General features: G+C 38.6%; 1 protein-coding gene across 9 annotated transcripts in view; it reads left to right on the top strand.

Annotated features, from left to right (window-relative positions):
- The window catches only part of ANKS1B (ankyrin repeat and sterile alpha motif domain containing 1B), a 499785-nt gene that overhangs the window by 198688 nt on the left and 275177 nt on the right, over positions 1 to 25920 (top strand). For all 9 annotated transcript variants that reach the window (XM_089523880.1, XM_089523881.1, XM_089523882.1 and 6 more), the window contains exons 13-14: positions 953 to 1524; positions 2862 to 2934. In XM_089523880.1, coding sequence (XP_089380006.1) covers positions 953 to 1524; positions 2862 to 2934 — 645 coding nt within the window. The remainder of the gene's footprint in view (positions 1 to 952; positions 1525 to 2861; positions 2935 to 25920) is intronic.

Genomic DNA, 25920 nt, shown 5'->3' on the forward strand with positions numbered 1-25920 from the left:
CCTGGCAGGACATCACAGTCTGCATCATCCAAAGAGTATGACATAAGACCAGGAGAAACATAGGCCTTTTAGGCTGTGCAGACATCACCTGAGTTTGTATTCTGATTCTGTGTCAGAGTTACAGGTTTAGGGTAATTCTTTATTATTTGTATGTGATATGCCTGTGCTTTATGTGAAAATGAGTGGACAAGTCACAGGTAGGGAAAGTGTTTGATGGCAGCAATATTCACTGTCTAAGCACTGGAATGTAAGGCCCTTATCCAGTTAATGCTCACTGACTTGCCTTGAGCAAATATCTATCTCCTAGACTTCCTTACCTTATGGGAGAAACTCTAGAGAGAGTATGTTAATCATTTCTCATAAGCACAAAAGTGCTTTGTGGCACCTCGAATTCTAGCAAGTGAATTGTGGCATTAACCAACTCAAGCCCGTTTCATCAGCTGCAAAAATGTTAAAGTGTTATCCTATTCCCTATTTGTTCCACAATTGTTGATTTTTTTCGCTGTCTAATGATGTGTATAGATATATATGCCTCCGCCTCCACCACTCCCTTCTCCTTCTGTGTCATGTCTTTTTAGATTGTAAGCCCGAGGGCAGGGATCCATCTAACTAAAAAGATTGCATTTACAGCGCTGTGTAAATTTACAGCGCTTCATAAATAAAGGTTAATAATAATAATAATATGCCAAATGAAAATTGTACTTGTGCCCCTGAAAAAGTGAACTTTATGTTTACAAAATATTATGCCATAATATATGCTAGTTTTCAAGTGATACAAGGCTGTCTTTGTATTTATTCTATTGGGATTTTTATAAGATCAAAAACATATCATGGTATTTTGACATGTACTATTGAGAGCATTTGACCACATATCCAAATCAATATATTGAGGATACATTTCAACTGAAGGTATATAATATTATAAACTGAAAAAAAATAATATGTTTTACAGAAACCCAGCAAACATCAATTGAAAGTGAGCATCTTGAAGCCTATCCTTCTGAGCAGTTTGCTGGTCTGCTTCATGGATCATCACCTGCTTGTGACCCACCTAAAAATCCACTTCAACTATATGGAAAAGTAAGCCCAGCTGATGAATTACACAATAAAAGTAGCTTGAACCAGAGTATTTTGAATCCAGCACAGTTACAGCAAGAAAACAACACTGATACGCCAGTTAAAAAGAAAAAACCGCCTGTTTCGAACAGAACCGTATTTCTTTCGAAAAATAATCTAGGAGAAACTAAAACATTGGCTGGCATTACAAGAACTGGGGATCAATGGGTTGTTAATGCTGCAGGATTTGTGGAACGTGCTTGCACTCTAGGGAGAATACGATCTTTGCCAAAGACTCTCCTTGACATGCATTTATCAAAATATGTTTCAAAATCTGACTCTAACCTAATTTCCTACCCACCTATTGAGCAAAAATCAAGAAGAAATTGGAATGAATCTACACCAGATCCTGAAAGCTCTAGAGGAACATCTGAAAGGACACCATCATTTACTTCTGAATGGGAAGAAGTAAGTCTTTCATCTTTTTATAATTCATTCATACATACCGTACATGAAAAATAAGAACTGTGCAGAGAACAGCACTGTACAGTGAAATTGTACAATATTGAACATTATCTCTAGTTTGGGATCTTTTGTATCAAGCTCTGAGAAAGATCCCTGCCTCAAATCCTTCTCACCATTATCACGGTAGAGAATATTGGCCTGAATGGACAAAGACACAGAAAGGTGTAGGGCCAAGCTTCCTATGTTCATGGTGCACATTGTAACTTTAAGTGATGTGTGCACATGTGTATGCATGTTTCACTTAGGAGCACTTCACTTCTACAAAGCCACACTTGAAACTTTAGAGTTCTTTTTTAAAAAAAGTATTCCTTCAAAAAGAAATATGTGAACCCAGGAATTTCGAACCCAGTTTGTGAACTCAGGGTGCTGCTGCTAGAAAAATGTCAAATGCATGCATATCTGCAAACCTTGACACATAACCCAAACATGTGTTTGGCTTTTGTGGAAAATAAAAGTCTGTTGATATCTGTTGGAGAATCTATAATGTTGTACACCATGTGCGTGTTAGATATCCAGAACAAATTCACAGGTTTTTGTTGTCCTGTCGTAGGCTTAATGGATGTTATTATCTCCACAGTGAATTCTGTCATCTACATGTAATTTGTGGTATGCTGCAGCTTTCATGTGAAAGCCTACTAATACTTGTATATACTACAGTTTCCAAACTGGAGGAAATACTTGAGTTATTATTTTTATACTGTTTGATAAAAATAATAGTACTTTCCTATTATTCCAGCAAAAGCCAATTGTATGCACCAGTCTCCCTATAACAAAGTACAACAGAAGAATAGGCACAATGGCTATAGGTGAAACCAAATTAATTAAACAAGTAATCCATACTCATTTTATGTGAAGTGCATGTACTTTATGATTAGCAATTGTATAAGAATAGAAAAGAATGGAGTCTATTGGAATATTAGCACATGATATATTAGGTATGAATTTATTCATAATGTGACGTCCTTGACTAGAGTGAACATTTTGTTTATTTTGTTAATCCACTCTTTTCTTTTCTTTTTTGTCTTAATATGAGCTGTAGACTTGAATTAGGTTCCCTTCACATTCAGTGAAATAACTCTCAGTATTGGGTTTGTATACAATGAGCATCTTAAACATTTTCAAATGAATGAGGCTTGAACAGCCAAAGTTAAAGTGTCTTTTCATTTTCCCCCCTTCTGTGATGCCATTGTCCTTTAACAATGATACTTTGACTCTATTTTTGTAAATGTTTAATAATGTGTAATGACAGAGTTAATATTTTTCTTATCTTTTTCTTGCAGATTGATAAAATTATGAGTTCCATAGATGCTGGTATAATCACTGGACTAGGAGAGATTATCAATGGTGTTGCAAGTAAGTTTTTTTCTCCTTTCAGGTTATTTAATTACATGCTTATGATAGCAAGGACAATGGTAAACACATCAGTATTTTGAAGTAATTTTGAAATAATTTAATTTCATCAGCTGAAGTCAATGTGATGCTTATTATCCTACATGCCTCACAAGGCAAATTAAACCTCTAGAGCAGGTTATGGTTGTTACTTCCCACCTGACAGACCCATAATTCCTGTGACCATTTAGTGGGTTTCTACATGCATGTCACTAACTGCCAGAGTTGTTGTGTTGTTGTTTCTGTTGCTGGTGTGCCTTCAAGTTGTTTCCAACTTATGGTGACCCTAAGGCGAACCTATGATGGAGTTTTCTTGGCAACATTTGTTCAGAGGAAGTTTGCCATTGCCTTTCCCAGAGGCTGAGAATATGTGACTTGCCCAAGGTCACCCAGTGGGTTTCATGGTCGAGAGGGACTTGAATCCTGGTCTCCAGAATTGTAGTCCAGCACTCAAGCCACTGTGCCACACTGGATGCCAGAGACTCCATATTAATTTTGTGAATAGGCGCTGCAAGTACAAAGGGACAGCAGAGTCTTTGTTCTGATGAGGCTGTGCCATCTAAGTCCCCCTCTAAATGCTTGGATTGCTAAAGGATCAGCAGAGAACAGTGGTCTTGCAGTTGGTTCTGCATGGCTGACAACAACAACAACAACAACAACAATAATAATAATAATAATAAATTTTATTTATATTTCCTGTCTCTCCCTGCAGATCGAGGCGAGATTACAGCAAAAAAATTCAACACAAAATGCAAATACAATGTTATCTAAAAATACAAACAATAAAACGGTCAGTAATACTGCAACCGTCATTAAAATATCCAAATTGTCATCTGTTCCCATGCTCTTAAATTGGAAGTGGGGGCGTACTTTAGGATCATTCATAGCAGATCAGATGGATAGGCCCACTGGAAGTACCATGTACACCAGTACCATGGTGAGGTTTAGTGTAAACTGCCCAATTCCCCTTTGCTGCTTTTTGTTCACCTTTTGGAGAAACATAGAGCATAATGGGCTCTTAGCAGAGCAACATTCATTGCCTGTGTGTGGGCAGATGACTTCCAGAAATTGGATGTTTCTTAGTAAAGCAGCCACAATTTTTGTGTGGGGAGGATCTAGGAATGAGGGAGGGAAGAAGGATAAGAATTCATTTTTGCAGCAGTGTGCTAGGAATGGCAAAGATCTCCAAAGAGAAAAGTATTTTTGTTCCTTGTCCTGTTTCTGCAGCTGGCCAGTAACAGGAGGAATGATGATATGGTGATGATTTGACAGTCTTTGTGTGCAGGAATTGGGTATTCACAGAAAAAACAACAGAAAAACATTTGGAGACAAGAACTATTGTTAGCTTGAACATGGATCTTGCTTTGTTCAACTAACTGTGTTTAATCCTAGGAATACTGTTGGTGCTTTGCACTTCCATAACAATTCCTCACTTTCACACACAGATAGAAAAAATATCAGAAAATATTTTTTAAATGATAAAAAAAACATTTTTTGAATATCAACAAACCCCGATGAGATCCTGGACTGATAAGAATTATCTCAGTTCAGTGCTTATTCTGTGCAAAATTTGCATGTGGTTGATTTGCACTGAAAACAAATTTTTCTGCAAAGAGAAACAGCCTTTTCTGCAATAAGATAGCAGGAGAGCTTTCTCACCTGACAACAATGATTACTTTTTTTACACAAAAAAGTTGTTTCCTATGCAGAAAATGCTATTTTCTGTGCGCAGGGTTGTTTTGCACAGAAAACAGGATTTTCCATTTAGGAAACAGTTTTTTTTCTGTGTAAAAATAGTATTTCTGTATTGAAATACTATGCAGAAATATTCTTTTTTGCATAGAAATTGGCTGTTTCCTTTTGCAGAAAATGCTGTTTTCAGAGCAAATCACCTACATGCAAATTTTGCACAGAACAAGCCCACGGTTGTGAATAGGCTTCACAAACTGCATGATTTTCAAAGTCTGTCTTGCAGTGGGAAGATTGCTAAAATTACTCATTGGTTCTTTTAAGATGAAAATTAGTGATGAATTACATCCCTACTCTGGCATTTTGTGATTTTGGCAGGGATGGATAGCAGTGGTGGGAGAAATACAGAGAGCATCATTGTTGCCAGGTGAGAAAGCTCCCCTGCTATTCCCCCAAACAGCTCTCAAACCAGCAGGTATTTTTCACTCCTGACAGCAACAGCTTTCTCTGTCTTCCTCCCATTGCCACTGAGCCCACAGCCATTTTATGTCTGCCGCCTCTGTTGTTGCCTACTCTGGCAAAATTGTGCCAGTCAACAGCATCACAGTAAGAGTGTTGCTTTCATACTGGGCTGCATGTTTCTGTATGTGACTTAATATGGTAATACTTGAAAAGAAAGGAAAAGAAAAAGTGAATCATCCACTCTTTAATGCCTAGGAGCTAAGACTAGAAACCCAAGAAAGAGAGTGCGGCAGAGAGTGTGCACTGTATTTGAAGTTGCCATGTAAGCAATATCTGCTGTTAAGGATTTAAGTTACTTCTTAATATGGCTGGCAGTTTGTCCCTTGATGGGTGATAATCCACATTGATATGTAAGATGCTATTTTGTGTGTGTGTGTATCTTTTAAAATATCTTATTCCAAGTTTTTGGATTATTTTGATGGTGGAAAGCAGTACTATCACAACAGCAATGGTGTCCAAGTAGTATGTGCATTTTACAAATCTGTATGAAAAATTAATGCTTTCAGTTCATCATGGAACCATGAGAGCAGTGCCTATCTGGCTGGTAAGAGGAGTGCTGTTCTTCCAGATTCAAGCAACCTAGAACAGAAGCTTTGTAATGTGGACAAGCCTGAGGGGCATTTCAGGAAGAGGAAAGGGTTAAAGAGCGTAATTTTTCTCCAGTCCCCCTATAGGCCTGTTTTGTCTGTGAATCCTTTTTGGGATATAAAGAAAATAATGTGGTCAGCATAACCAAATGGTTGCTGTGGGAAGGTGGTGAAATGGCAAGAAGGTAAAAGTTAGATCTCAGTAAATTTTTAAGATGGTCCATTGTGAATTTGCATGATTTTTATATGAGATCTTTCCCCCCAACCACAATGAAAATAACATCCTGTGTGCTTTAGATGAAGGTTTACCAAATGGTACCCTATTTCTCTGCCTTCATCTAACTCTGCCATTTCCAGTTATGAAAGGGAAAGAGTGTTTTCTAAGGCCTCATTCCTACTTACCTCTTGATTCACTTCCTGCACCGATTCCTGAAACCAGTTCAGCAAATAGCGTGGTTCCCACCATGTTGGTGCTGGTTTCAAGAATCAGTGCTGGAAGCAACAGCCGCGGCTTCCCTGCCATGTCTCCCTCCGTCCTTCCTGGCCATACTGGGGGCGGAGGAGAGGCCGGGGCGGAAGGAGAGAGGCAGGCCGGGAGGACTGAGGATGGAGCATGAAGGAATGGCCAGGAAAGCTGCTGCCAGTGGGAACCAAAGCAGATTTGAATCCGATTCGATTCCGCTTGGTTCCCACTTGGGCTGAATCGATTTATTTCCAAATAAATCGATTCAGCCCAAAAAACACCCCATTTTACCAGCGTCTTTTTGACATGGGTTAAATGAGAGCAGTGCCTATCTGTGTCTTTTTGACACGGGTTAAATGGATATAAATGGGTAAAAACCATGGCCCCCCTTTCCGGATCGAATTAAGTGGGAACCATCGTGGTTTAAACCAGGTTGAGATCTGGTTTAAACTGTAATGGGAACAACCCCTAAATTTCCCTTTATCAAAAAATAAATTATGGTCCACAAGGCTACAATCAAGACTGTTACTATCATCTGTTCTATCCATAGAATATGACTTGAGAGAAATAATGTTTGAGTATCTCATTTCTGAATTTCCTGACAAGAAAAATAGAAAAAAGATCAGCTAGCTTTTAAAATACTCTGAATCTAGGTTATAACTGTAAATGGCACATGTAAATATTTTCTCTAGTCATAAAATTTTAACATCCTGATGTCAAATAGATCTCTGTCTCTTAAAGAATATACTTACACTTGATGCATATTTATTTATTTTTTGCAGCTAAGGGAAAAATAAATGAGACTGGCAGAAAGAATATTTTGCCCCAGAGCTCTGTGTCTTTAAAAGGCCCAGATTAAATCCATTTTAAGGACCTGTTTTTATAAGTAGGCTTTGGAATGTGTCAAAGCAAAGTCTGTACTTTCTCTCCATGTGGTAACTAGATCCCCTTTTCTCTCTTTTCTTCTTCTTTTCTTTACCTTTCCCTTCCCCATGGCTACTCTTCTTTCCCTCTGCCACAGGTCACTCCATTTTCTTTCCTTTATCCTACTCCCCCTGTTCTATTTCTACCACTACTTCATTCTCCCCATCCAACGAACCACTACTGCTTCTTTTTTATCCCCACTACCTAGCTTTCCTTTTCTGCCACACACCATTTCATTTCTGATTTCTCTTCTTCCCTTTCCACACTCCTGTCAATGCTTACAATAGAGGGCTGCTAGCCCCAAACCTGTATATTACGGAAGTTCGGCAGGAAGGGAAAGTGCTTTGTTGTGTTGCATAGTTGAAGAAGTGGGTAGTTCTAGGGAGCATGAAAAAGAAAAGGTGTCTTTCCACCTTTTCTTCTTCCTGAAATATTCTTGTATAATGCAGGGAGAAGGGGTGTTTGACTTCACAGCATGTATTCCTGCCCCTCAAATAACTATAAATTCTCAGCAGTTTGAGCAGGCCACTTTCTTCTCAACCCTATTTTCCTGTAGTTATTGACTGACATCCTAACATTTTGAGTCTCAATTGCTCTCAACCCTAGACTTAATTGATAGATTCTGACAGTGTGCCTGACATACAGAGTTGATGTAACAATTACTGAGATAATGCATATGAAGTGCATTCAGTTCTTTACATAGTACAAGGCTCACTGTTATAGAACTGCAGCACAGTTTTGTTTTGGTTGTTTTTGCTCTCAAGCTAATCTTGTGAATTTCTTTTTTAAAACACAAGGACATTGTAGACTCTAGAATCTCCCAGGACTCTCATTCCTGACAACTTTGCAATCTGGGGATCTGGGTCAGGCTCCACTGTGGCTAATTGTCCACTCTTAGGGAGTGCAGTTAATTATTTCATCATATCCATCTGTAATTACCTATTTATGCCCATGGAGATCTTTTAAAAAGTGGAAGTGAACTAACAAATGATTTCCAGCTTTGAATGGGAAAACCTAAAACAGGTTGATGTGTATTTTTGTTTGAAAACATGGATAAATTACTTAGATCACTTAGAAGGTGAGCAAACAATGGGGATGGGGTGTTAGAACGTAAGCAAGAGATAGTGAGAGCCTTGGGGAGGGTACAGAAATAACCTTGTGAGTGCCCCATTTTGGTCTCAGCACAAGATCAGACCCTCAGAAAGGGAATGCAGGAAAATATAGCGCCTGAGAGAAAGACAGGGAGGAATGTGGTTCACCAGCAAGGACGTTAAAGCAGCAAAGTCAGTTCATCGAAGTCATATATAGTCCAGCAATCCAGGTAATGGTCCAAAGGAGAGATCCAAGAGCATAATGAATAAACAAAGCAAATTCTAAGACTATCGGGCAGCAGAAACAGGAATACGAGGCACAAATGTTGCTTCTACCGTGAAGGTCAGTTGTCAGCAATAACTTCCTCAGGGAGGTGCCAGGCTATTTATGGTCTGGCAGCCTCACACAGATGCAGTTTGATTGCTGAGCATTTTAGATATAAACACTCGGAGTGTCTCCACCCCTCCTTCTTTTGATGACATTCTACTGAGGCCGGTACTGCCAGGTCTGTGTCTCCTTCAGTGTCTGTGTCCACAACAGAGGACTGTGGCTGCTGGGGAGTCTCACCCTCTGTCTCAGGCATTGGCATGCCTCCTTGTTGCTCTGTCTCTCTGTCTGAGTACTCACTGTCTGTGGTCCAAAACACACTGCAGAAATAATCCAGTTTGAGACTGTTTTAACTGCCCTAGCTCAATGCTAGGGAGTTCTGGGAATTGTCGTTTTGTGGGATATTTAGCCTTCTTTTCAGACAATGCAATAAACTTGTGGTCTCTGTCAACTCTATGATTCTACAATTCCCAGGATTCCTTAGCACTGAGCCAGGGCAGTTAAAGTGGTCTGAATGTGAATTATTTCTGCAGTGTGTTGTGGACCTATGTCATAGTCTGCACTGAATTAAGGTAGATTTGACGTGCATAGATCACTCAACCATCAAATTATACTAATTCTAAGTTAAGACAATGCTCTCATTCAGAGCCTAAATTTTTACTTTTAAGAATAATGAACATAGTGACATGCTGAAGCCTTCCATAACTGGCCATTGATAAAAAAAATCCTGGATCCTAGAGCATAATACTATCACTGCTCAGTTCTGGATGACTTCAGAGGCTTTCTCCTCTGTTGCTCCAAATTATGGAATGCATCCCTTTGGAAATTTGATCAGATGCCACTCTGTTGCTTTTGAGGTGGTGTGAAGACACATGCTTTCAGTCTTGCCTTTTAACCTGTTTTTTAAAAAAAATTGTGATGTTTTCTTTTGTTTTTACTGTTTGTTTGTTTTTACTGTTCAAATTGTTTTTTGTTTGTTTGTTCTGAACTGTTTTGGGCAGTGTGTGTGTTTGTGTGTGTTTGCTTTTTGTTCTGGTGTAAAGGCATGATAAATAAATGATAAGAAATAAATACAGTTCTACAATCAGGCAGAAGCCTCTGATTCACATGTAAGAGACTTGGCTTTCATGTTCTCTTCATGTCTTTTCTCCTTGCTACAATGATCGTTTCAAAAAATCTTTTTCTATGTTCATTTTTGTATAATGTTAATATTATTTTCTGTGACAAAAATCCTACAGTTAGGGATTTATTTTGTGCAAAATTCATGCATGGTTTTCTGCACAGAAAATGCTGTTTTTGTACACAAATTTTTTGCACATGCAAATTTTGTATATAATATGTTCCAAATTTCAAATACTATTTGAAACTGAAGTTTTTGAAGACTTTTTCATGAGACAAAGAAAAGTGCTAAAATTACTTTTTTTTCCCCGTTGAGCATTTTGTGGAAAATAACATCTGTAGTCAATTTATATTTTTGTTATAATCGTCCTTAGTCCATATTAGCCTTTCTTAGGGCTATGGCTCAGTGACCGCCCATTGTCAGTAGTCTAGGTTGCATCATCATCATCATCTCTTAAAGCAGGACTTAGCTAGCTTTCTTAGTGAAAGTATTATGGCAATTTCCACCTGTCCTAGTCTATGGCAATAAGTGCTGCACCAAGGATGAAAGGTTGCCTTAGGTAAGCAGCAATTTCAAGGGACTAGCAGTGAAAGAAATCTGTCACCACTGGGTTGGTTCATGAAGTTAGCATTTGGAGAAGAAGGAAAAGGGAGTAGCTGGTAAACAAGCCAAGGTTGGGGAAACAGATCATACTGGTTTGTAATTAAATGTAAGCAGAAGGTGAAAGAGTAGCCCAAGATAATATGCCAAGGAGATCGGATAGTAGAAAATCTACAATGTGATAGCAGGAAATCTAAAAACAGGAACAGAGACAAGGCTTAAACTATGTGACTGGGTGTGGATATCAGACATACTCTCAGAGTGCTACATTTGGTATGGCTGGATTATTGCTGTGTTATTTGATGTTGCTCAGCACAACTGCTTCACAAGTCTCTTGAGACACCGTCTCTCCCTCAGGTTTGTGGGGCTGTCTGCTGCAGAGGCTATTTCTGCTTGCTGTTCTTTGCCAGTGGTGGTGGTGGTGGTGGCGGTGGTGGTGGCGATAGCGGAGATGGATCATTTCTGGATGACCAGACTTGCCTTCAGTCCCAGCCTGCAGAGGTTCCAGAAGCTTGTTGATTCAGACCTCAGATTTGGTCTGATTCATAGTAATCAGCCGGAGACTGTCTTCCTGGTTTTCACACTTCAGTAAGGACCCCTCCACAGAGAACATGATAGCCCTCAAATGTTTTATGAAGGGGCTGTCTAACATGTATCCTATTATCATAATACTTCTTCTTGAAGTCATTCTGTCATTTCACTACAGTTAACAAAGCTTCTTGTTTTCAGTCTATCTCCTAGAAGGTTACCTTTCTACTGGCTATGATATCTGGCCATAGAACAGATAGCCAACTGTTTGTGCACCTGCATAGGGACAAAGCACTGCTTAGATTATGATTTCTCCCCTAAAGAGACACTCCTATTCCCTTTTAGCCAAGATGTTAGTTTCCTGTTTTGTTTTTGTTTTGTTTTTATTCTAAGACATCAACATAGTTAGTGTCCTTCCTCCATATCTTGGACATATCTCAGGCTGTAACTGGACAGGGCTGGGGACTTCAGACAGACCTTCAAAGAAGGGATGAAAAGTTTTACTTAGTACATACATGCTGAATCTTCTTAACTCTCTTCGTGTGCTATGAGCCAGCAAAGCCCTGGTTCCACAGACTGTGAAGTCTCACACTAAGTGTTAATATGGGATTGGACAATCGGTCCATGCCTCCTCTTTCACTTGCCCTCATCATTGAACCCAAATCTACCAAAACGGCTTGTCAAATCATGACATTTCCCCTTCCTGTTGCTTTCTTTAGGAAAGTGAAGAAGGGCACTATGGTGCTGGATCTTGCTGTTGTGTGCTTTCCAGTAATTTCTGATTTATGGTGACCCCAAGGCAGGGTTTCTAGGGCTGAGAGTGTGTGACTCATCCAAAGTCATGTACAGTGGACCCTTGTTATCTGCTGGGGTTTGGTTCCAGGAACCCTGTGAATAACAAAATCTGTGTATGCTTAAGTCCCATTAAATACAATGGCATAGCAAAATGGTGTCCCTTATATAAAATGGGAAAATCAAGGTTTGATACTTGAAATTTATACTTTTTAAAAAATATTTTCAAGCCATGGATGCTTGAATCCGTGTATAAAAATCTGTGGGTAAAGAGAGCCAACTGTAGTAGATTTCTATGGCTGAGTGGGGAGTTGAGCCCTGGTCTCCAGAGTTTTATTCCAACAATCAAACCACTAGACCGTGCTGCCTCTATGAATGACACTCTGCTGGTCTCCTGAATCACAGAGCTGCTCCAGCTGTCACCCAGATATACATTACTAATCAAATAGTAATTACGTACTATGCTGGAAAGATGGCTGTTGAATGAATTTGCTTCTATTCAGGATATCAGTGTGGTCCCCCAAGATTTCTGCCCCCTCACCCTATGAAGTTCTCCATCCTTGATATACAGTCTTTCTTCCAGGAGTGATTATAGATGACTTCTCAAAACCAGCCTCATGATCCCAGCTCCTAACATCCACCATTGCAATGGGATATCCCTGGCTCACTACTGATGCTTTCTTTAGAAGAGCCATATTCAGTTTCTTAGCACCAGTTCCACCTCTGGGAAGCTTGCTGATTTACACATATGTATGCACAGAATATTTGAAAAAGAAATATAGCTAACTTGCAATTGTTGTTTTTTTAATTATTGTGTTTGAAATAAGATGGCTTTCACACCTCTTGTTTTTTCTGCTTTGCTTCCATTTTTTTGTGTTAGAAGTGAGTAAGAAGCTGATCAAGCATCTGATTATTTGATTTTAGAATTATACAGGTTATCACAGATTATTTTAAAATGAAATATATGTGAAAATGAGTTCTAATTTATTTAAATTATTTCTGTAATTAATTTCAAATTAATTAATTTCAAAAGATTAAGCATTATTTATATAACATAGAAATACAGATGGCTGATATTTCAGTGCATCTTTCCCAAAGACAGGCAGATATACATTACTAATCAAATGTAATTATGTACTATGCTGGGAAGATGGCTGTTGAATGAATTTGCTTCTATTCAGGATATCAGTCATGTAGGATATCATAACACAGAGAAAAGTCAAGATTTCTGTATGAATAAGAGTAGCGCTGTTTTTCCAATTGTATCATTCCATTAAATATAAGATTTTCTAAACTATGATACCTTTCACAGCTGCCTCTAATTTATCTCTACATATCTGACAATTTAACAGTGAAATACACCAATATGTATCACCACAATAATAAATGAATAGCCAAGAATGCATCCCATTCCGTATTTTGTATTGTATTTACATTTATGTTACAGGTATGCCTCAGTCAATGAAGTAGATGTTTTTCCTGGGTATTGTTACTTTAACAGAAAGGTTTGTTCCAGAAGCAGCAATAACACAAAAAGAATGAGATGGGTTTCTGCACCACAAAATAAAAAATAGAAAGGAAATTCAACATGCTTCAACAATATTTTTATCCAAATTAAACAAGGTCTTGTTAGCCTCACTTAGGTAAATGAAAGCATTTTGAATCTTCTCTCCTTTTCTCTATATTCACATCAGCTTAGTAAGGAATCTTGGAGTCAGTTGCTGGTTACCTTGCCGGTTGTAAGAAGGCACAGACAGTTATAGTATGATTAGCTACAGAATAATAGCATTCTTTCCCGGCTAAAGTTTTGTTGCATTGTTTAGAAACACAGAGTTGGAAGAGACCTCAAGGGCCATCCAGTCCAACCCCCTGCCATGCAGGAATACACAATCAAAGCATCACCCAATGGATGGTCATCCAGCCTCTGTTTAAAGACCTCCAAAGAAGGAGACTCCACCACACTCTGAGGGAGTGTGTTCCACTGTCGAACAGCCCTTATTGTCAGGAAGCTCTTCCTAATGTTGAGCTGGAATCTCTTTTCCTCTAGTTTGACTTCATTTAGATGGGTCCTGTTCTCTGGAGTAGCAGAAAACAAGCTTGCTCCATCCTCAATATTTCACCCTTTCAAATATGTAAACAGGGCTATCATGTCACCACTTAATCTTCTTTTCTCCAGGCTGAACATACCCAGCTCCCTACATCTCTCCTTATAAAGCATGGTTTCCAGACCATTCACTATTTTGCTCACCCTTCTCTGAATTGTGGTGACAAGGACTGGACACAGTATTCTAGGTGAGGTCTGACCAAAGCAGAATAGAGTGGCACTATTACTTCCCTTAATCTAGTTTAATGCAGATGTGCTGCTGTAACCTGACTCTAAAAGTTTGTACTTCTCCATCCCTTCTTTACCATCCTCCCACTGCTGGTACTGGTTAAAAAAAACACACACACCTGTCCATCTTTCAAGTAAGACAGAGGGTCACAGGAAAAGGGAAGCGGGGTTGATGTAAAACACTTTTTAAAAATGAGCTTCTTTGTCAAAGGAATTTATCACACAAAGGAGATAGGGAGTTTATCCTATGAATATCCCAGAAATCATGTAATCATGTGAAACGACGACATTGCACAAAACCTGCCATTAAAGTTGTCACAAAGAAGCATTAATGTGCATCTTTTTACTTTCAGGAGTTAAGTGACAATGCATTTCTGATATCACTTTATTTGCGCAATTGCATGTGATAATCATTAGCGGAATTGCTCACCATTTTCACTTTATTTGAGGGATGCTTTAAATGCACTTTAATCTCTTTTTAATGCTAAAATTAGCCCGTGTGATAAACACAAAAGGCATGTTAACTGAGGTTTGTCTATTGTTTTTGTTTTTAAATTACAATAGGTATGTGAAATATCTGAAAATAGTACTAGCAGTTCTAATATATTTCCAATAAGGAAGCACACAATGACTATTACACAGGTCCAAAATACACTGCAGAAATAATCCAGTTTGAGACCACTTTAACTGCCCTGGCCCAATGCTAAGATGTTTTGGGAAATGTACTTTTTAAAGACATTTAGCCTTCTGTGTCAGAGAACTCTGGTGCCACAATAAACTACAATTCCCAGGATTCCCAAGCACTGAGCCAGGGCAGTTAAAGCAGTCTCAAACTGAATTATTTCTGCAGTGTTTTTTGGGCCCAAGTATGTTATTGATGGCATTTGATTGTGGTATTATATTTAAAAATCAGTTTGTTGGGACTCTGCTGCATCTTAGACAGAGGCTCTAAAGGCTGATTACTTACATTTTTCTAAATTATCTGTATGTATTGCAGAAAGCAGAAATTTGGCAGATACAATATTCTGGATGACAGTTCTGAAAAGCTACAATGGTTGCATTCTACCTGTTCTGTTCACACATACGCACACATTTCACCAACAAACAGATAACAATGAGAATAATAAAAGACTGTTGGTAGCCTGGGAAATAAAATATACTGCAGGAGAAAAAATGTAGTGAGGAGGGCATTGCTTAGGCTTCAAAATAAAGAGCTACTTAAGAGTATAAATGTTCACAGTAAACACCAAGTGAATCACCCTTTGATTCTTTTGATTTGGATAAAGTTGTAGCTGTCGGGTAGATAACAAATTTGAGATTGAAATAAATTGAGACTGGTTATTTTCCAAAATCACTGGTAGATGATGATAATGTTAACTTCAGTTTATGCCTTTTATCTTGCACTCACAAATATGACAATCAAGATGTATATAAAAGCTCAATAGTGGTTTTGAAATAATAGTCTTACTATAGAGAACTAAACTATTGCTTTTATCATATATTGCTCCAAAGTCACCATTGTTCAACAAAGGGACTTCAAAAGGAAGGTCCTGCTGTGAAACAGCTGAGATAGAAACTGTTAGCAAATCTAAATCTATTCATTTTGGTCCTAAAATTAGGGATTTCACTCTCACTGCGGGTGTCAAATTAGGATAGCGAAGCAAGGAAGATTTTGTTATCACAAGAATTTCTTTTTGTGAATGGATAACTATATTTTTAGTTTATATATTTAAATGTATGCCTTTAAATTCATTGTCTGAGCAGTTTACAATGAATTTTTTTTAAATGATAAAATAAATAGTATGTTAAGATGAACAACTCTGCCAAAGCAAGTTAAACAGTTTAAAAGCTTAGGAAATAAAAAGTTATTTTCTTTGAGACACACAGATATGTGAAAGGGGTCAGGTGAAGCTGTCTGGGAGAGCATTCTAAAGCTGGAACTCTAGCATTGAAAAGACCTTCTCCTAGATAGATAGTTACCATACCTTAGGTCACAGAAAACCCAGAGAAGGACCAAGCATCATCTGTATGGACAGCCACTGCGTAGTTTATGTTCAGTTAGGAATATCACAAAAGTACTGCTGTTTGTTGGATTTCATAGGGCTCAAGTAGATGAGCGGCATGGAGTGGCCTTTGACCATTCCAGCCGTGAGTGTGGAACTACAACAACTGGACACCAAGGTCCTGAGGCTGTCCACTTCTGTGGTCCAGAACAGACCACCTTTCCCCCCATTCCTTTTGTGGCTAGGTTTGGGCCACCTTAGGTGGCCTCAGCGCAGCTTCTGGAGATCGGGGCATGAATCATCTGCATGCCCTTCCTTCAAAGAGGCCAGAAGCTTCTCTTTCTTGCCCATCTGTTTTGGGCCATAGGCAGTTGGTTCCACTGTTCACGTTTTTCATTCATTCATTCTCATATGTGTATGTGTTTTACACACACACACACACACACACACACACTAATTGAAAGTAAGATTTCAGGTACCTGTTAAAACTATACCACAATCATTCTATCATTAAAGTGTCATACATCTCTTGGAAGTTGAAAGGAGAAATAAATTTCAACAATAGCACATGAGAAGTTTCTAGGTGTGTGTATTTTTATTGCTAAATAAATAAATAAATAAATAAATAATCCAACAACATAAAACATGTTTTCCCACTCAAAAACATCTCCCAGAGCTAGGTACACACTTTTGGAATGGCAAGCAACAAACATATTTTGCTCTACCCTATTTAACTCTTTTAAAGTGTGCCTAATTAGTTGTTGAGTTATAACATGGTGTCTTTTCTTTATATAAATCTACAGCGTTATATAAATAAAGCATAATAATAATAATAATAATAATGATGATGATAATAATAATAGATAAGAAAGATCTCATTATTGTGTGTAATGGTTTACACAGCACTAATAAAGTTGGTAGTAGGAAAGAAATTAGTATAATAACTGTATTTAGCCTATGTGTAGAACTGTTCAAATGCACTTGCCCTATATTCTTGACTTTAATCTTAGGAAATGTTATGTTAGTAGAACCTCAAGATGATAACTGGGCGTATAGTCACCTGCTCCCACAGCTAATTGTACAGTTTGTTGCTTTTTATAACAGACAGGGTTTCATCTCTTACCCATTGAGAGAAAAGGGATAGAACTGAATCCAAAATAAATTTAGGAGTTTTTTGTTTTGCTTTTTTAAAGTAGGAAGTACTGTTAGATTGGCCATTCTCTTTATTAGTTGCCATATGGTTGTAAGTTTGAGAAGCTGGTTTTCAAAGCTGTTAATATCTTCTGTCTATAAGGGCGGAAGCCAGATAAAATATATTTAATTAGGATACAATTTTAATTGGAAATATGTAAGATGATGATGTAAAAGTGCTTTTCTATTTTTTTATATGTATGGGAGAATATACTTTTATTACCAATTTATTCCATTGCCTAGGAAGTGATAATATAATGCAACTATATTCAGATAGAGATGTTACTCCTATATTTGTCACTGACCTCTATACTGAGTGACCTTTACATTAAGACTGACCTTTATAGTGACCTGTAAAGCTGGAAGACAGCATATGGACTCAAAATCTCAGTATCAATTGCTATTAGCTGCCTTCACCTTATAGCAACCCTATGAATGAGAGATTTCCCAAATTATCCTATCCTCAACAGCCCTGCTCAGGTCTTGCAGATTTAGGGCCATGGCTTCCTTGATTGAGTCTATCTATCTGGAATGTGGTCTTCCTCCTTTCTTTTTGCCCTCCACCTTACAAAGCATTACCATTACTAAGCATTACCATGTTTTCTAGTGAGTCATGGCTTCTTATGAAATGGCTAAAATACATGACATCTCAGTTTAGACATCTTGGCTTCTAGGGAGAGTTCCAGCTTGATTTTCTCTAGGACTCATTTGTTTGTCTTTTTAGCAGTTCACTGTATCATCAGAACACTTCTCCAGCACCACACCTCATGTGAGTTGATTTTCTTCCTGTCAGTTTCTTCATTGTTCTGTTTTCACACCAACACATAGAAATGGGAAATACAACGGCAATGGACCATTCTAACAATACTGGAAAATAAATATGAAAATATATTCAAGGGTAACTGTGTTGGCCATGCAGAAAAATACAACAAAATGCAAAATCCAGACAGAAGTGATACCTTTATTTGGCCAATTTCAAAGCATAAAACAAATTATGCAAGCTTTAGAAGCTTCATTGGCTTCTTCATGAGGTAAAGATGTTAAAAATCATACAGGAGAAAAATGTGATGATGTTACTGTCACGAGCTTACATTCTGTCTTAGATGTTATTCTGTTGTTAAGATTGTATTGAGGGATTTCAATGTAGGCAGAGGTTACTCCTCATCTATGAAAATAGACACGCTATTTAATAATTTTGTTGATCATTTTGTCAGTAGCTTAGTGGTAAATATATTATCCAGCTTTCTGTCCAAACTGATTTCTCATTTACATTATAACTGCATATCACACACTATTTCTCAGTATTACCTATTATCAAATAATGTGGATTTTGTACAAGAGGTTAATAAAGATAACCATTTCCCTGATTGTAGAGGGCAGTGCTAAGCCACTACTAAGCCAAAGAGAACTCTGGTGGTCATGTGTCCAGCATGACTGCACAGAACACTGTTATCTTTCCACTGAAGTGGCACCTATTTATCTACTTAGATTTGCATGCTTTCAAACTGCTATGCTGGCAGAAGCTGGGACTAGTGACAGGAACTCACTTCATCATGCAGCGCTTGGTCCTCAAACTGCCAACCTTCTGATCGACAGAATTTGTGTCTTAACCACTAAGTCACCACATCCCTCATAAGTGGGTAATAACCATTCCATAAAAAGTTATTCTTTCTGTAACGCTTCCAGAGTGAAATAAATCCAGATGTCTTCATTAGGTAAGTGAACATAGGAATGAAACGCTTGTTAGATAAATATTATCTTTCATTTTAACAAGATGATAGGGAGTCAAAGGATACAATCAAAGAAGTCAAAGGATAAAATGCAAAGTCAGACAGAATCATATCAATAAGGCTGCAGAGAAACGTATAAACATCACAAAGATTTGAATATATGCACCAACCACAGAGGCAGAAGAAGAAGAAGAATTGAGAAATTCTATGAAGGAATTCAGGAAGGAATTGACAACACACAAGCACAGCACCTCAAACTAATCATTTGAGATTCTGTTTAGGTACAGAAAACAAAGCAGGTGAAAGAGTAACAGAATTCTGTGAAGCCAACAACACATTTATTCAGCAAATACCTGCTTCATACAACCAGAGGGGAGACTATACATATGGACATCACCAGATGGTCAACATAAGAATCAGATAGACTACATAATTCGAAGCAGAAGATGGAAAAGTTCTATCCTTGCAGCCAAGACCAGGTGCAGACTGTGATACGGAACAGTAACCACTTATATCAAAAGTCAGAATAAAGCTGAAGAAAGAAGGAAAAACAGTCATCTTACCAAAATATGATTTGAACAACATTTCACCAGAATTTAAAGACAACATAAGAAACAGATTTGCGCTATGCAGCATAATCGACTGGGAACCAGAACTATGGCTAGAAATCAGCAACATAATAAAGGAAGAATGCAGCAAGAAACAAAGAAAGAGAAGACACAATGGATAACATGAAATGCTATAAGCAATTAAGGAAAGAAGGAAAGCAAAGCAAAGGAAAAGAGAGATAGGAACAAATTCAGAATCATGACTGCGACTGTTCAACGACTAGTATGCAAGTATAAAGAGGAATACTATAATAATCAATGCAAAGAAAGAGAAGAAAATAACAAAAATGGAAAAATGAGACATCTCTTCAACAAGATAAGGGAAATTAAAGGGAAATTCAGACCCAAAATCAGAATGCTATATAACAAGAGCAGGAACACACTATGACCAAAAACAAATGGCCCTAAAATGACGGCATTACACTGCCCCTTTGTGCGCTGGATTGGGACCACAGCAAGCGCACGCCACAGCCCCAATCTAGCCTTTTCCCAGCACAAAAAGGAGTGGCAGAAAGCTACTTTTTTTCTGTTGGGGAAAAGGGCACCATTTTTCTTGTTACAGATTTGCAGTGCTCCTGCGGCGTGTGGCATATAAACACCAGAGCGCTTCAACGCTGCCCGCTGTCTGGTCAGGGGAACCACATGAAGCCAGCTTGGGGGCAGCATAATGACGGCTTGGATTGGCATTGGGGCACATGTCATCTAAACACCACACCCCCAAGCCAACCCAAGCCAGTGTATTATGCCCGTCTGTTTTGCCCCTATAAGGCGAAGAAGACATTTTTAAAATGCTGGATGCAGTATACAAAAGAGCTATATAAAAGAGATGAAAAAACGAATGACACATGGAATGAAGAATCATATGAAGATGAACCCCAAATTCTAGAAAGCTAGGTGGAAGTTGCATTAAGAGAAATTGGGAAACATAAATCACCAGGAACAGATGATATCCCAATTGAACTGCTACAGTCCACACAGACAGAATCAACTCTAGTGTTAACTAAAATATGCCAACTAATATGGGAAACAAAATACTGGCCAACATACTTGAAGCACTCAATATATCTCCCTATCCACAAAAAAGGGGACAGAAGAGACTGCAGCAACTATAGGACCATGGCACTAATTTCCCATGCAAGCATAATTATGCTTAAAATACTGCAATGCAGACTCCAACCACATATGGAAAAAAAATTCCAGAGGTGCAAACAGAGTTCAGGAAAGGCACAGGCACTAGAAACCACACTGCAGTTATATGGTGGATAATGTAGTGAACCAAGGAATTCCAAAAGAAAATCAGCATTTGCTTCATAGACTATAGCAAAACCTTTGCCTGTATCAGTCATGAAAAGCTGTGGAATGCTCTCAAAGACTTCTAGTCACCCTAATGACTTCTAGTTACCCTAAGCATCCCCTAGCAAGTGTGGCCAATGCTGATCATGGAAGCTGTGCTACATGATGGCGCATGTGAGTGCATGCGCACACACACAAACTTTGCAATCTCTGCAGCCGATGGAGCTTATGATCAAAGATGGCCCCCAAAAGCACCAGGCAGAATAGACTCAGAAACCCACTGGGTGACCTTGGCAAGTCACACTTTCTCAGCCTCAAACGAAGGCAAAGGCAAATCCCCTCTGAACAAATCCTGCGAAGAAAACCCTGTGATAGATGTTCTTTAAGGTTGCCATAAGTCAGAAATGACTTGAAGGCACACAACAACAATAACAAAAGTAGACCCACGTGAAAGACAGACCCAGTTGCATCCTGCTGTTTAACTGCTCAACTTAGTAGTGAGACAGTAAAACCATAACACCATCCAGAACATCAAATTTCAAACAGACATTCTTATGTTGTTAATTCATTTGCAAAAGAACCATCAGAAGATACTCACACCAGGCCTGAGAAGATGGCAAATTTCTCAGCTTGTAAATAAAAATTGAAATAATAATAATAATAATAAAATTTATTTATGTTTCCCCGCCTCTCCCGGTGGATCAAAGCGGGGTTACAGACTAAAAAAGTACAAAGTGTTTACATAAAAATTCAATTAAAAGCAGCTAAAAACAATAAAATATACAACATCATACAGTAACAATAGCATCAACAAACAAGGCAGGGATCATACACAGACGTAGCGTGAGAAAACAAAAATCCATACGTTTACCAAACCGTAAGGAATGATAAGTACATCCCTATGTAATAGCAGCTCCTTACTGGATGTGGATGTTATGGAACTGGCCAGTTTTAATTCCCACAGGTGTAAGTTCACTTAAAAAGACTTCAGTTCCCAGCAGGAGTCTGACCACTGACAGTATCTGCTCAACTATATGAAACTGCTCTCATATTCAAAATATTTACATGAGGAAATGTTTAAGGGGGTTAATATCTAGGCATGTTGGATCTGCAGAAAGTGGCAAAGGAGATTAATAACAGAAACCAGTAAAACAGAAGACAGAGAGCATCACCTTACCCTCTGGAAATTGCCAAAGGAAGGTAATTGTAGTTAATATTACGTTGATATACTAGTAGCACCCACTGGGGTTGAAAATATAAAGTTATGGCTGTGAATCCTGTTTTGCAGTGCTTGGAATTTTTAGTGCTGTATTGTTGAGAATTTCCCCTTCTTAAGCTTTCCACTGAGTTATTCCGTTTTTTTCCAATTTAGAATCTATATCACTGCCTGAGGAAGACATTATGGTTATTTGCATATTGGAAGGGGGAGAAGTACTTGTACATCTGCTTTTCTGAAAATATCTGTTGCATATTTCCCATCCTTAGGCCTTAGATGGAAGTCATTTGAAGCACACAGTGTCTAAAATGGGATTCCTTCCTAGAGGCTGAATCTAAGTGATAATGCAAATCTGTACAGAGAAGTCTGGAACAGTTAGCATCCTTGTTTCAGACTAACAGAGCTTTATCATAGGCCAGCAAGGTCAGAGCAATGAGGAATAAAGCAAGACATCTACTTTCCAGATTGTCCTCTCAATAATACTACTTGGTGAACTGTGAAGGAGTTTGGATACACTTTCTATAGCTACTGTCTTTCTCAAAATGCAGTTTAATGATGATTTAGAATCAGAATTAGTAACATGGGAATGCCAAAGTACAGCAAGAACTGTTGAAAAGACACTATAATTGGGTAAGATTTGCAGCATTGTTCGGGGAAGACTTAAAAGAATAAAATTTAATATGTAGGTTGTGTCCAGTCACTATCATGACATTACATCACTACCATGATTTTGTTGGGGCAGTCAGCTCATGAACAAATTTTCCCCACTGCAGCATCTTCCTCAGCACAATTGTTTGGGGGGCTGTCAGGTATATGATCTAAATAGGAAGAACGCTCACAAGGCGAGTCATGCTTATTCAATGTCTTCTTTCCCTGCTGAGGTGATCAGTGCTGCAAAGGGTGGAGTGGGATGCAATGATTCTGCAGTAAAGGATGGGGAGGTTTAGACTCCTCTGCACTTAGTTGGAAAAGAAAAGTTTATGAGAGATGGAGGAGAAGGAGAAAGAGAACTGGATGAAAGCCAGATTCCTGAAGGGAGTAGCCACTTAGCACCTTTTGAGACTTGTAACAACACCAAGTACATCTTATCTTGGAAATTCACACACATGTGTGAGGCTTGTAGTGCATTTTAAAGCGATGAAATGTACACAGAACCAAACAATTTTAAGAAAGATTTCAGTCAGTGGGCAAAATGTGTACAAAAATATATACTTTAAAAATAATGTGTACAGAAGTTGTGGGTGAATTTTTATGAAAGAATTAAAACCAAAATCTTACAACTTGATTATGAACAAATAATGGTATGAAAATGCAGGTAGGATAAGGGGGGATGCAATAAAAGTAGACTTGGATTTTTCACTTTGCTGTCAAACAGGGAAATCTGTTTTGTGTGTTTGTGCATAGCTGTATGTGTTCCTCTAGGCATTCCTGCAGGCTGATAATGAACTCTTTCTCCAGTTGTGAATCTTTAAGTAGTCAAAAACATCCACACACAAAAGAGGCCTGGTGGAACCAAAGGTTTGTGGAGTTAAAAGATTATGAAAAGAACCCCAAGTAGAAAGGAACTCTAAAAGAAAAGATTAAACATAGTTATTAGTTTGACTGACTGATAGGTAAAAATCAGGAAACAGTGTATTTGGCAAGGGAGAAGAACTGTATGGCATATGCTTAGAAATAGCACAGTTCTTATGGCTTCTGTGACCTACATAAATGCATCTGTTCAGTACATTGTTTGGAATATTCCAGAGCTATTACACAAAATTTATGGTAGTTGCCCCACCCACTCTCTGTGCCACTATCCAGTGGACTTCCCAACTAAGTTCCTTTCTGTCCACCACAGCATCATCATCAAAGGCACTGTTGAGCTATTGCAGATAAATTTCTGATTCTTGGACTGTCTTTCATCTCTCTATTATGGATCTCAATTTGGCTTAGTTCTTGACTCTTATTTTGGCTTGACCCGGACTGCTCACTTGGTAATGTTTTTCCGGACTGGCAGTTTGATGTATAGTGGCCTATTAAAGACTGAGTGCCTGTCTGCTAGGTGTATGGACTCAGTTTCCCCCAGCGCTAACATCATTGTATGTCATTTACATCGACAATTGGCTACCATTTTCGGGCCCATATCCTTGAATCAACACCTTCTTGATTCATTAAGGCTTATTATCAGTTATAATAAGTCACACCTGGAACTGTCCCAGATGGTGAAATTTTGTGGTGCCGTTGTGGACTCTCACATCTCCACAGCCTATCTTCTGGACAAACAGTATCAAACTCTTCTCAAAGCCACTGTGAGGTGTCAGCGTAATTGTAGGGTCTGTGCCAAAGATGTTCCATGTGCTTCTTGGGTTCATGGCTTCCACGATGTTGGTAACATTACTGGCAAGACTCAGGATATGTCTGCTGCAGGCCTGGTTCTTGTCCTGCTTTAGTCCCCTTAATGACTCTCCTCATTATGTCTCACCATACTGAGGAGTGTTCATTGATTGCTAGAGTGGTGGATTGATTCCAGAAATGTTCAGGCCACATGCCCTTCCTTCCTCCATAGCCCACAGGAACAGTTGCACATGGAAGGATGTGGAGTTGTTGTTTTCTTTTCTTATATCCCGACTGTAGCAAGGATTTAGCTCAATTAATTAATCGGTTGTGCTACTAGCAACTATTATGGGATGGTTTCCCATCTGTATACTGAGAGAAAAGAGATCAAAGGAATATTGCAGAGGCAGAATTGTTTGAATGAAGTGTTTCTTTATTAAGGGAAGGGAAATCACAGAACAATCCATGTTCACTCACATATACATGCCAGAGTTAAGGAAATCAGGAGTTAGCTTGGAATAGTTGGAGGCTGAACTTGTCTTGACTCTGGATCTAATTGTGAGGCGGATGGTGTAGGATATGACCATTTGGGTGAGGGGAGGGGAGAATGGATATAACGGGACTGGTCAGAGTTCACAGTGACAGAGTGTCCCCGTGCCTTCTAACTAGCCCACTAACAAAGGATTTGGGGGGTCTTTTATAGGCAAAAACTAGCCTGAAGGCAAAGGTATCCTATATCAAAAGAAATCAATTTTACATTGTAAAGGATTGCTTGGTCTGGTAATGTCTGGGTTGAGAATGGAGTTGTAAATCAGCCTAGTGAAAGTGGTTGTGCAATCAGGTCTGTAACAACGTGTGCAACCAGTATGAATCTAGATGTCAACAGGTGAAGTGTGGTTTGCACCAGGAGAATTATGCTCTTGGATAGTGACTTCTAGGTTTAATTCCTCTTACATTGTTAGTGAGGAGGCAAGTGGGGCTTGGTATCATGCATGTGTATAAATCTGCAATATACTTGAGGAATGGGGAATCTCTACTTTTGGAGTAGGCTCTAACCAGTTTAGGGAGTTTTTCATCTCCCCCCCTGATCCTTCCACATGTCCACAGCTCACTACATTAATTGGGCTCTCCTCAATAGAACATCTCTAATTCTTGACCAAAACACTTCTAATTCCGACCCAAACCATTGTTCTCTCTCCATTATTGATAAATTTGGTCACAAAACATAAGGCTGTGAAAATCAAATCTTGTACAGACAGAATAAACCTTGACTAATATGGAGAGAATAGCTTTGAAGAAAATCACACAAAAAAATACTGTGTTAGACAGGAATAAAAAAGAAACATTATTACAAAGCTTCCAAATAATTGACTTTTGCCAAGTTTACATGTGATGGTGTAAAACAGACAGTATATTCAGAGAAAGACTGTAATTCAGTGGCAGAAAATGTCCTTTGCCTCCAAAACATTCCAGGTTTCAGTTCCTGAAATGTCTTTGGTAGGGCTGGGAAAGACTTCTCACTGAGACCCTGGACAGCCATTGCCAAGCTGTATAGAGCAGATAATAGTGAACTGGATAAACCTGACTGGGTATAAAGCATTTCTTGTTTTCCTAGAG

Source organism: Sceloporus occidentalis, unplaced genomic scaffold (assembly GCF_023333645.1).
Source record: "Sceloporus occidentalis isolate IW3139 unplaced genomic scaffold, rSceOcc1.0.p SCAF_5, whole genome shotgun sequence".
In the NCBI taxonomy this organism is placed as follows: Eukaryota; Metazoa; Chordata; class Lepidosauria; order Squamata; family Phrynosomatidae; genus Sceloporus; species Sceloporus occidentalis.